Here is a 13,028-nt window from a genome sequence, read left to right as displayed (position 1 = left end):
TTAGGATCACTCATCTTTGTAGATTCTTTTTATCCATCCGTCTTCAAGTTTGATCCATTCTTTCTTAGGTGGTTCTAATAAAGAGTTTAATTGTTTGATTTCACATTCTAGTCTCTGTTGTTTAGATTCAATTTCTAAATATTTTATTTGAGATTCTATGATTGTCTCTGCCATAATAGTTTTTATTATTTGTAATTTTTTCTCTTTTTTATCAAGTTGTTGTCGTATGTTCATATTTTATTTATATACCGTATTTTGTTTTGGTCCTCTATCGTAATTCCTTCATTATTTATCTTATATTTTATTTTATTTAAAAAGTCGTATCCTAATAATAGTGCATATGTACTATCATATTCTGTTACTCCTACAATTATCTCATATTCTAGATCTTGAATTTTAAATCTAATTCTTATGCTTTTAGTTATGATTATTTCTCTTGTACTATTTGGACAGTTATAAGTTTGTGGTTCGATTAGTTCACATTTATTCTCATTTATTTGGCTAATATGTACTAAACTTTTGGTTCCTGTATTAATTTCAGCTATACAGTCAGTTGCTCGTAGCTCATTAAATAATATTACTTTTATTCGTAACTTATCTTCATAATATGTATGTAATAAATCTAATGTTCTCGGTTGTCTTATTATTTCTTTCTTAAAACTTAACCTTCCTCCTTCTATCCTAGGTAATAATTTCTGGATTGGTTGTAGTTTTCTAGAATTAAAATCTATACATATTTCGTCTGGTATTGTTATGATGGAATTTTCTTTATGTTCTAGTGGTTCTAATATTTCCTGATATAATTTTGGTACTAATATATCCCTATCATTTTGTTTTCTGATATGATGATTACCTGTAAGGGCATATATCATTTTTGTTTCTATACTAATTACTTTACTTTCTGGGGGCATTCTTATTCCTTCTAATTTATAATAGAGTGTTAAAGCTAGATCTTTATGTTTATCTTCTAATGAGATACTAAAATCTGGTTGAATTGTGAATTTAAGTTTCTGATAAATTAAGTTTCCTCTTACTACTGCTATTAAGGCATCTTGGATATTATCTAATATTCTATCATCTAATACATATATTTGAATAGGAGTATCGATATTTTTCTGAAAATATGCTTTTATAGTGAATTCTATTCCTCCAAAGTAAATATTCCTATATTTCTTTGCTTCTTTATGTGATAATTTGGATAATTCTCTTTTTATTACGTCATTTGTTATTAAATTTATCCTTGCTCTACCATTTATAGTAGTTGTATCTATAATATTCTCATGCTTCTGAACAATATATCGTATATTTTTATTTCTCTCAAACCATTTTGTTTTAAATATCTTATTTACAGATAGCTCTTCAGTTTCATCTTGTATTTTCTGATAAATATCTGGTTTAAAACTTAAAGTTTGAGTTATACCACCTTCATAAGTATCCATTTGATAGTAGATATTAGTATTTTCTGTATGGGTTTGTTCTGTTATTTCTTTATTCTCTTCCATTGATTAAAGCTTGAATATGTCTGTAACTTTCAGTAATTATTTGTTTTTGAATTTCTATTGTCTCTTCTTGCTCTCTATGTTTTTCTTCTAATCGTTTTACTTCATCTTCTAAGTCAAAAACTCTTTTTTGTAATTTTATCTTTTCAATACGCTTAGCATCTAAAGCACCTTGTGCTACTTCTAATTGTCTATCTTTTAATTCCATAATTTGTAATGCTCTTCTACAACTTATAATATGTTGATTGATATCCTGATTATAAATTAATGGTTTTTCAGCAATAATCCTAAGACTTTCAACTGGTATATCCATTATCTAGTGTGTATAATTCTGAAAAATCACGATTGTGAAATTAATTAGGCATTTAATCATTTCTACTTTTCTTATTAACATTATATGCCTATTTAGATCACTAGTTCCTATATTAAGGAGATGTTGGTAATATTCTAATAATATAATTAATTTGCCTAATAGAATAGAAATTTCTAAACTATTGCTTAAATCTAATTCAATTATGCCGCTTGTAATTTTGTCAACTGCTTTCCTATGAATATTAAGCTGTGATGCAAACATACTGGTATATGAAGATGACATAGTGATTTCAAAAAGTTCTAACTATTTGTGAGATCCTTTTAAGGCTCTGATACCATTTTATGTGGACCGTTTTTTCTGATGTGTATAATGTGTGCAGGATCGCTCTTATGACCCTAAAAGGGTAGGAAGACAAACGACTGCTGAAGTAAACATTGTTATCATGTCACCCTGAAAAATTGTGGATTGCTATTTACCGCCCCCAAAAGTACTTATCACCGCCTTCTTTTCGACAGTTTTACCCTTTTCATTTTTTAAACTCAAAAACTGTAATTCTCTCAAATTTCTTCGAAATTCAAAAACCCAAACAACATTCATGGGACTTAAACACGATATAGGAAAAAGACTAATAATTCCCCGGATAAGTATTTTTATTTGAAAATCGAATCGAAAACACGAGTATATCTCCGGATTCGGAGAAAAAATTCATCCAAAATATACTAAGGGCCCATTTGGTTGCTACTTTTCATGCTCCTTTTTGCCTTTTCATTTCAAAAGGGAGAGTTTTAGGTGTTTGGTTAGTGATCTCCTGCTTGCCTTTTAAATCTGAAAAACAGCATTAGGTGTTTGGTTAGTGACCACCTGTTTGCCTTTCACACCTGAAAAGCAGCCTTTTACAAAAGCAGAGAATCTCCGCTTTTTGAAAAAGCAGTTTTTTCAAAAAGCAAACAACAAACCGTAACAGCAAACAATAACAGCAAATGGCAACAACAAACAGCAAACCGTAACAGCAAACAGTAGGTAAAACAAACAGACCTTAAATGGGTGATTCACACCATTTCGCCTAGGTTCTGCCTAGGTAGAAACGGGTGACCCACCCGTTTCCGCCTAGGCAGAAACGGATAGTTCATCCATTTCTACCTAGGCGAAATGATGTGAATCACCCGTTTAGTACATTTTGGATGAACATTGATTAAATCGATTAGCTTTTGGAGACGAATTTCAATTAGTGTAAATAGGAACGAGAGAGAGAGGATATTAAGTTTTTTAATGGAAAAATGAAAAGTACGAAAATTTCCAAAAAGGAATGATGATAAGCAATTTGGAAGCGGTGAATAGCAAAACCCAAATTTTAATTTGCTTAAAACAACAGATATAGAGTATAGAGTGCTTGATTAGATCGGAAAACAGCTGTCAGTGACTATTTTAGAAGAAAAATAGTTAATATCAACTGTAAATAACAAATAAATAACAAACAAACCAAACCGCTGAACTGAACATGCCCTAATTAATTGTACAAAAAGTAAAGTTGTACCAATTTGTCCAAAGTAAGCAACTTCAAGACTATTTTGAACATTGCAGATGAAATGAGAAACGCAACGCACTTTTAACCGAGAAAACCCGAAACAAAGTTAACACCGTGTACGAAAAGGTCCAAAACTTAAATTATATAGTACAATACTTCAAATTGGAACTTGAACAAAATTTATGCAACAAGAAATGTCTTAAGCATTTTTAGACCAGATAAAATGCCGGGAAGGCCAAAACTTTGAAATCGAGTATCAAGCTTTCCGTTAAAAACGAAACCGAAGCAACCAGTTCTATCTGAAAAGTTACACCCGAATAAATACAAATGAAACACGAACATTTGCTGATATTTTCAGTGACGGTACCTGTCCCTGTCTCTGTCCCAATCTCGGTCCCTGTCACGGCTGTATTCTCTATCTCGGTCGTAATCATAATCCCTGTCTCGATTTCCCCTATCCCTCTCTCTACTTCGACTTCTGCGCCTATCCCTATCGTAATGATCTCTGTTCTTGCTGCTTTCCCTATCATCCCTCTCCCTTCCTCTCTCCCTGCTCCTCTCTCTCCCGTCTCTGTCAGCAACACCTGCAATGTGCCGTTTCAGTTAGTATAGCAAAATACCAAGCTTCAAGAGGTTAAAGAATCGAGTAAACAAAATCAATTTCTGACACGACAATACGATTTATAAAGACAACTCGCCTGGCACAAACAGTTTGACACGATTATCATTTATATCACCTATAATCATGTGAAATATATAGATCGCTTAACAAAATTATGACACGAACCCATTCTGACACATCTAACTTGTATGCCTCTTCACATTTCCATTTCCACGGGATTTCAATTGCAATGTGATAATCAAAATCCCAAAATCCTCAGATGCCCACGTACACAAGAAAGCAACTTACAAGAACTAAGGCACGTTTGTTTGTCAGAAAATATTGTTTTTAGGAAAATATTGGATAAAGGAAAAAAATTTGTTAGAAAATAAAATATGTGGGTGACTATTATTTTCAAAAGAATAAGAATGAATGGAGTGGTGTGGTGTTCCAAAAACTTACAAAAATGTTTTACTCTTTTTCAAAAGTAAAACATTTTCCTTTTCCTCGTCAATTTTTCTGTTGTCTTGACCTAAAATTATCCATTGACTTATTTTCCTAAGCAAACAAACACCGGAAAATTTTCCTGCACAATATTTTCCGGCAAATAAACGAGACCTAAACCAGCAAAAATTAGTGTTCAGCTAACTACAGCTTTCACTAATTTGAAACTTTCAGTCCTAATTGTCAACTGTCATATTTGAAAGTTCAAACTTGTAACAAGAACAAAAGCATGGTCGTTTCCTAGTTTTTCATGAATTTAAGACGACCTTAAATGCCTAATTGTGTGCCAATTTTACAACCATTTAAAGCTTGACAATGTTGATATTGTCAAGAAGGATGATTGAATTAACAAATTCTTAACGGAAAATAACAATTAAAGCTCAGGAATTAGAGAGAACGTCGGAAATTTATTTCACTAGCCACAAGCTCATAAACTATTTGACAAATTTTGTACTTGACAAGAGTTAAGTATCTGCTTTATAACAGACGCAAACCCTTGCACGACAACACGGTTTACAGAGATAACCTACTTGACATGACCTATTTAACATAAGTATCATTTTTGTTGAATTTATATCATATATAATCATGGTGAACATATATAGATCATATAACACGATTGCAAAAAAACAACCCGTTCTACCCCTAAAACCATGGCCCTCCCAGATAGAGAGAGATGGCACCACCACCAAGATGTACAGCAGAAAATTTTAAAATATCACCACCCATATATCCTCCATAAGCGAGGAGATTTACAATTGATTCCAAGTTAAATGATATAATGTGCATCCTATGATGCACGGAAACTCATCATGATATGCGTTTCACCGTACCCGACAGATGTGGGAAAACAGAAACTCTCAGAAACTGATATGGAACGTTTCTGTAATTACCTAAAACATGAATCGCGTGTCTCAGTTTTTAAACGGTTTCCTCTGTCTATTTCGACTAAAATTTTGGAAATTCAAACTTTCTATTTTTCCATTCATATGCAATCTACTTTAAGAAAATTGAAACTTCCTATTTGACTCATAATTCCTTCCTTGTATCCTTCAATTTAATGAACTTACTTATATTTCTTTCTTCTATAATTCTTGTCTCTTGAATTTCGTTTGAGCTTGGACTTTCTTCATCTTGTTCTTCGTTTTTGTTTTTTTAAATATACTATTATATTTTTAATATTTATAAATATGCCCCTATATTTTTAATGTTCACATGTTTTCCCCACATGTTTCTATGTTTTTTAGAAATTAGGTTCCCGTGTCTGTTTCCATGCAACATAGTGTGCATCATAAAACATTGTTTGTCTTGAATTACAACGAGAAGTGTTAAAGTGAAAGCGTATGGAAAGTTTCTAATTTTAGAATTTCTTTTACTGCTTATACCAATGAACAGAAAGTTCGATCCACGCGTTCTATTACTGTGTGTGTAATTTTAATTCATCGTCGTTGAAATTTTTTATTTAATAAGACAAATATAACCGAGCATGAGTCATGACCCTACACCGGCATCTCAGAATGACAATATTAACACTAAATGCAAAAAGAAAGGAACCAGAATTTAATAAATGTGTGTTTGTGCACACATGAGAAGACAGATTGGGCAATGGAAACAGACCTAGATCCTCGACTTCCCATCCTGCACGACCTGCGCCTGGAAGTGCCCTTCCAGATTCAGCTTGTTGGGTTTTGGCACGGAACTTTTTCTTCAAGTTGCCAAACTCATCATATAATTCACCATCATCCTGATAATAAACTTTAAAACTATAAAAAAAAAAAACAGAACAAGTCAAGTAATTTCAGAGCTATCATAATGCAAGTCAATCTTACTTCTTCAATTTCCTTTCGTCTTCGCTTCGTTTCCTCCAATTCTTCTTCATCGAGTTCTTTATAACCACCACCACGACCTCCTCTGCACAATGAGAGAAATAAACATATATATTAAGCAGATTTCACTACAAACTGTAGCCGAAGAAACAAAAAGCACAAGGAAATAAACTTGCCGCTTAAAAAAATAAGTTGGAGAGTTTAAGAATACTTTTCTTCGAGGATAGAGACAACATTATCATATGTTTGGCTGTGAAATGCAGATAGGAATGTGTAGGGTAAATTGCACCCATGGCCACTGAACTTTATCCATTTAACATTATGGGCACTGAACTTTACACTTTTTAACACCGGTGGCCACTCAACGCCTCAAAACGACCATTAACGGTCTAAAATTAAAAAATCCTAACTGTTAATGATATTCTAAGGAACTTTAATTCTTGAAAATTTTCGTTTTGAGGTCATTCAGGTGTTGTTTGGTTAGGAGAGAGAGTGTGAATTTTTAGAGAGAAAGCTCCAAATGTGATTTTGGAAAATAACAAATATAGTTTCATGGTAAATGTCGTTCTGAACAACTTTAATTCTTGAATATTTTCATTTTGAGGTCGTTAACAGTCATTTTGAGGAATCAGTTAAAATTGAGTGGCCGCCGGTGTTAAAAAATGTAAAGTTTAGTGGCCATACCGTTAAGAATTGAAGTTTAGTGGCTCCAATGTTAAAATGGGTAAAGTTCAGTGGCCATGGGTGTAATTTACCCGAATGTGTATGCACTATGCAAATTAATAATGGAACTAGTACTGCTTATTTTTAAATGGCATTACACCCATTTGGGTTCCCAAACTAAAGCTTCAAAGTCAATTAGGACCTTAAACTATCAAAATCATCAATCAGGTCTTGAACAAAGTAAAAATCATCAATTGAATCCCCATCCTATCCTAAAATCAGAAACTATGACTATTTAATATAGACTGTAATAATCTCTGTGTTGGTTCACAATGGGCTTAGGAAAGAGGATCTGAAACTGTTCAACCCAATGATTTTCGATGAGACATCAATTGATGATTTTTGTTTAGAATGGGGACTCATGGATGATTTTTGGTTAGTTCAGGGACCTGATTGATGATTTTAATAGTTTAAGGTTCTAATTGACTTTGAAGACTTAGTTTAGGGAGCCAAATGAGCATTATGCCTCTTTCAAATGCAATGGGATGCTTAAATATCTAAAATCCCAACTTCTCTAATTCCAAAAATAAAAGATGTGGTATATACTAAATCCAAACAATTTCAGCATGTTTCTGATATTATTCAACATGCCCATTGGGATATGTACGCATGCATATATACACATGGTAAAAAACGCAGCCCTAAGAAAATCTTACCACTTAATGTTCCTGTCACCAGCAAGTTGTCTTTAACTAGAGTAGCAATCCCTTTTAGTTTTTTAATGGTAGATTCTATTCTATCAATTGCTTTTGGTTTTATAAATAAAAGAAAATATTATTTCCGTTTATTCTTTACATTTACACAATGCAATACTTGAAGGAACAATGATTTTGAAGTTTAAAATATCAATGCAATTTCAGATTTTGTACAATATTTAATATGGCTTTTAAAATTCTTCAGTAATTCATGGACCTTATATTTCAATTTTACATAATTAATAAATTTTAACATGATAATGATTTATACGAAGTGAAACAGTATATCAGATTAACAATTAGCACAAGTTTCATATATAATATAACAATTGGAAGAGTAACAAAGTGGCATGATCAGGAAAAGAATAGGTAACACAAATAACATGGAAATACAGAATATAGCTAATGAAAAATCAGTACATTTGTACATAGATAAAAGTAGCAAATGAGTATGCTAGCAAAAAAGGGTAACTGGACTATTTGGCCGTGTCAAGCACCGATCAGTATAAATAATAGATATAAACCAAATATAAAACCAATAAGATAGTAAAAAAGAGCTGAAATCGCCAAGGAGAATCAATCAAGACATAAATAATCTGAGAAAAGAACGTGTTGATTCAAAAAGAAAATAACGATAAGCATCCTTTACGAGGCCAGCCTAAATCCTGAGAAATCTATCTCAAGCAATAGGAGAAAACAGCCTTCATAAGGTTTAAAAGAGCCAAGTACACAAGGATCTTTTTGGCACAATTTCAGTATTTCAGATAATAAAATTGCAGCATTTGTTCATTATCAGGTTGTGTGATGCAATTCTAAACTCCAGACTATGATACCTTCTTAATTCTAAGACTTAAACTCAAAATCATCTCTCTCTCTCTCTCTCTCTTCCGGAACCATGTGTGAAAGCCTGCAAATAAGCGCAGGTTTTGAGCCACTCAAATTCGGCCTCTGCCTAATTAATTTATATTAGGAATCCATAATTGAATTCTGCTTCAAAAATTCTACATAGCTTCCAAGGTCGAGAACACTCTCACAACAAAATTTCACTCATTCAAGTGTAATTAACATGCACTATGAAAGATCAGTGATAAGAAGTCCCAAAAAAGTAAAACAAAACAATTAGTGCATACCTCACACCACCCTCGTTATGACCAGGTTTATTGGTGTTGCAAATATTGCACTTTGTACGTTTTGCCCAGTTGATATTACCACACCTATGTACAAAAGAAAGGGTCAACAATATAACACATTGCATAATGAATTGGTATAACATTTCTGTAATATAGTGGAAAAAACTGGCAGCCAACATTGATATCAGGTTATCAACCAACAAATGTTCATAAAAAAATTCAGACACACCCATGAATCTGCTTCAAGATTAAACTTCAAATTTTTTTCTTGTCTTTTTCCATTGGTTTTCCAAATAGATAGACCAGGTCTTGTTCAGTATTGAAGCCAAGACTTTCCAAAGAATTTTTCCTAACCTTCATCCATCAGATTTATATCCAGAAAGAGACACGATTCTCACTATCATTCACTTGTTTCTAGTTATAAGCTGCATTGAGAGCATAATTGTCAGAGGTGGCGACTTCTGTCAAGATTATTAATTTTAATTTAGGCTGACATGTTCTGTATGATGTATCCTTCTCCTCCTTTGGGTGCTGTCTTGATTCAACTCAAATTTCCAATATTGGCCCCCAACATTGGATATTTGTCTAAATTTAAATGATTTTTAGAATATTGAACTAAATTTTGTTACTCACAAATATATTTATGAGGAAAAAGTAAAACCACCAAAACAAATGTTCAAGCGATGCCAAAATGAGATGTAGGGACGACTGTAGCCTACTTCTTTTCTCAGTAGAAGAGACTGTTCATCATCCAATTGCTGTAGGACACAGAATTTTACAAATACAAAGCTCCTATTTGCATAACTCACTCTATGTCCGAGTTTATATTAAAAAAAAAAAAAAATCAATCAGACAAATGTACCATAATTGTTCAAGAATTTCTTACTCCGATCATAGGCGTTGAGGCCTCGAACGTGAGCTTGATCAAACCATAAATTGAACAATCGATGAAGAATTGAACAACTAGAAGAATCAAAGAGTCGGAGAAGAAGAAGAAGAAGAAGAAGAAAAAGAATCAAAACCCAAGAAGAATAAGAAGAATCAAAATCCAAGAACAAGAAGAATCATCATGGAAGAAGTAGAATCACCATGAAAGAAGAAGAACCAAAATCAAAAGTGAAGGAGTTTGTCTGCATCGTTATGCACGGCAAAAAGAGAAAGGAGAATAAGAGGTAAAATGACAAAAATGACCCTCCGGCTTTTTGACTAAAAGTGCCACATCATCAAATTGAAATGGTGTTAAAGAAATTCCATTCTTTGTTAAGGGTGTGAACCACGGACCCTCATTTGTACAGTTTTAAAATACAGGAATGTGTTTGCATAAACCACAAGTTTTTTTTGTACTTTACCCTTGTTTGTTTATTGTCTTCAATTATCTTCAAACATATTTGTGAATATAAATGTTTCAATCTAAATGAGTGAGAAAAGGTTTATGGCAGCTTGCTACAATCTTTTGTAGGAAATGAGACAAGAGGATTTAATTTTAAAAACAAACATATGATTAAATCATTGAAAACACATAAAAGCAAAAAGAAAATGAAAACGAAGCATGGAATGTCTCACATTGGACAAGGCCAGTCATTAGGACCAAAAAGTCCTGTAGTGCCAGCAGCTGATCGACCAGGGCCCCCAGAGCTCTGGCTACTACGACCCCTCCCACGACCACCAGCTCCACCACTCCCACCAGAGGCACCAGAAGGTCGAGCACTTCCACAGCGGTTACACACACCGCGAAAAGCAAAATTTACATTGGAACAACTGCTACAAAAGTGAAGCATGAAAATAATTCAGTCCCAGAACAATTATAATAATATAAAGAAATAAACAAAATCGAAATCAAGACTAAAAAAGAGCAAGTAAGAGCTGCTCACCGATCTCACATCACAGACCTTGTATTTGGACACAACCAGTCTCCCTCTTGTTGCCATGCTTTTCCGGAAGCATCAACCTTGCCTCTACCTCTTCCGCTATCATCGTCTATATCATCCCTGGAATCTTCCTCCAACACAGCAACATCGGCAACTTCGACAACATTTGTATTGCTCCCTGAATTATAAGTGTGGTCCTCTTTGCTTTTGGACTCCGCCATAAAGACACCAATCATATTGCCATGAAAATCCTTGTTGTTGAACCACTCTACAGCAGCTAGCGCAGCATGTGGATCCTCATATGTAACTGTAGCATCCCCCTTTAGCTCATTTGTCATTTTGTCCCGGTAGAACCATATTTTAGGCCGGCCAGTTCGCTTGTCTTTCTATTAAGCAAAGAATACAAAAATAAAGAATATGAATAATAATAACAATAATAACAAGGGATAAGCCGATAAGGGTCAATTTTGCCTCCTAAGGTTAATGAAAAAGATCACTTTTACCCTTCGTGATCCAATATTGCTCTCATATCCAGCTCAATTTACCCTTTTTCAAGGGATTCAATCAGTAACTTTCGTCAATATTTGCTTGTAAAAGTGTGAAATTGACCTAGATTTTCTATCATGAGAGTAATTTTGAACTAGAATTTCTACCGTAAAGCAAAATCGCACTATTTTGTATGATAAAGGTAAAATTTCTCCAATAACCTTAAAAGAAAACTTAATATATCAATAATAATAGTAGCATAAAAAAGGCCCAAAGAACAAATGCTTGCAAAAGTAAAAGATGAATGAATTTCATATACGAGATGAGACTAGGTACCTTTAGCAATCCAATGGTGCCAAAGTATTCAGCCAACATGTTCTCATCAGCCCCCTGAGGCAAGTTACAGACATAAACAGACCCATTCGTAGGGGCTCCTTTTCCAGAATAGCTTGCCATCATGCTCCAATTTCATCAAATTAACACAAACAGATTTGGTTCCAAGTTCTGCAAACAGCACAACTAATTAACCGAGTTCAACCACAAGTCAAAACAAGCAAATCAATGTACTAACAACACATTAATAAAAAAAAAAGTTCATTTTTTCCCAATACATTACCCAATATTCCACATTGGACTCTTGAGTCTTAGACAATTTCCTTTAATTCCAGCCCGTAGTAGGGGGAAACTAGTATAATATAAACAGTGATAATTTCATTCCGAGGACTAATTAACCGAGTTTAACCACAACTCAAAACAAGCAAACCGATGTACTAAACAACATATTAGTATAAACAAGCAAAAAAAATTCACTTTTTCCCAATAAATTACCCAATAGTTATACTCCACATTGGACTCTTGAATCTTAGACAATTTTAATTCCATCCCGTAGCAGGGGAGAACTAGTATATAATAAACAGTGACAATTTCGTTCCGGGGGACTAAGTAAGGGAGTTCAACCACAACTCAAAACAAGCAAATCAATGTACTAAACAACGCATTAGTATAAACAAGCCAAAAAAATCATTTTTTTCCGTTAAATCACCCAATACTCACATTGGACTCTTGAATCTTAGACAATTTCCTTTAATTCAAGCCTGTAGTAGGAGGAAAATAGTAGAATATAAACAGAGATAATTCCGTTCCGATAAATAAGAACCCAGGAAGACGACAGGATTCTAGGGTTACAGCGACATAAACTTTCAGTGTGAAATTCGGTAGAAATTACCGTATGAGTTCAAATTAAGCACAAATAAATCCCTTGCCACACCACAGGTATAGATTCAAAAACAGAAACAGATTGAAAACCAATAAAAACCCTAAATGAGGATAAGATTATACCTGTACAGAGACGAATCGAGTGAGAATGAAGAGTCAGTGACTAGATCAAGTCTGAATTAGGGCTTTTCTCATTCGTCGAGACCACAGAGAAAAAACCTTTGTTCGATTTCCTTTTTCCAAACAATGTTCAGAAGTGGGATTCTATCGTAAGAGCGATTACATAATAGTTCTACTGAGCGCTAAAAGCAAAAAAATAATAATAATAAGGCTAATAATAATAAGGGTAATTAATTTATTAGTCCCTATATTTTGACAAAACACACTGTTTAGTTTCTGTATTTTCAAAAACACATGGTAAGGTCTCTAATCTTTTTCTCACTGAACTGTTTAGTCATTCCGTCTGTTTGTTAGATTTTTTACCGTTTATGACTTCGGAAATGACTAAATTACTCTTTATTATTTACTTAATAAATATTTATACCCTTAAACTTAATCGGTTTTGTCGCACACTAGAATTTTTAACATAAGATATCAACAAATGTTGGATTTAAAAACTTAGCACACGTTTATAGTTGGTTTT

The 13,028-nt window shown here is 33.4% G+C and overlaps 1 protein-coding gene across 3 annotated transcripts; it reads right to left on the bottom strand.

The window, feature by feature from the left end:
* Positions 1–3,394: 3,394 nt before the first annotated feature.
* On the bottom strand, positions 3,395–12,672 carry LOC136206379 (transcription initiation factor TFIID subunit 15). Of its 3 annotated transcripts, none has more exons than XM_065997404.1 (8): positions 12,509–12,672; positions 11,507–11,689; positions 10,706–11,070; positions 10,380–10,577; positions 8,817–8,900; positions 6,272–6,353; positions 6,060–6,186; positions 3,395–3,921 (listed from the first exon to the last, which is right to left on the bottom strand). In XM_065997404.1, exons 2-8 carry the CDS (start codon positions 11,627–11,629, stop codon positions 3,692–3,694), a joined length of 1,209 nt encoding a protein of 402 aa, XP_065853476.1. In that variant the 5' UTR covers positions 11,630–11,689; positions 12,509–12,672; the 3' UTR covers positions 3,395–3,691. The 3 variants fall into 3 exon arrangements, with proteins under 3 accessions (XP_065853476.1, XP_065853475.1, XP_065853477.1); XM_065997403.1 differs by having other exon boundaries at positions 11,507–11,674; positions 12,509–12,671; XM_065997405.1 differs by having other exon boundaries at positions 10,380–10,574; positions 11,507–11,674; positions 12,509–12,671.
* Between the last annotated feature and the right edge of the window lie 356 nt (positions 12,673–13,028).

Source organism: Euphorbia lathyris, chromosome 9 (assembly GCF_963576675.1).
Source record: "Euphorbia lathyris chromosome 9, ddEupLath1.1, whole genome shotgun sequence".
Lineage (NCBI taxonomy): Eukaryota > Viridiplantae > Streptophyta > Magnoliopsida > Malpighiales > Euphorbiaceae > Euphorbia > Euphorbia lathyris.
The sequence above is the reverse complement of the archived record's forward strand: the minus strand, read 5'-3'. Positions and strand labels throughout refer to the sequence as shown.

Excerpts from the sequence above, each read along its gene's own strand:
- LOC136206379 (XM_065997404.1), bottom strand. The coding sequence starts at position 11,629 with ATGATGGCAAGCTATTCTGGAAAAGGAGCCCCTACGAATGGGTCTGTT. Across the intron at positions 6,354-8,816 it reads CATAACGAGGGTGGTGTGAG|AGGAGGTCGTGGTGGTGGTT; the intron begins GTATGCACTAAT and ends CTCATTGTGCAG. Across the intron at positions 3,922-6,059 it reads ATGGGAAGTCGAGGATCTAG|GTGTTGCTGACAGAGACGGG; the intron begins GTCTGTTTCCAT and ends GGCACATTGCAG.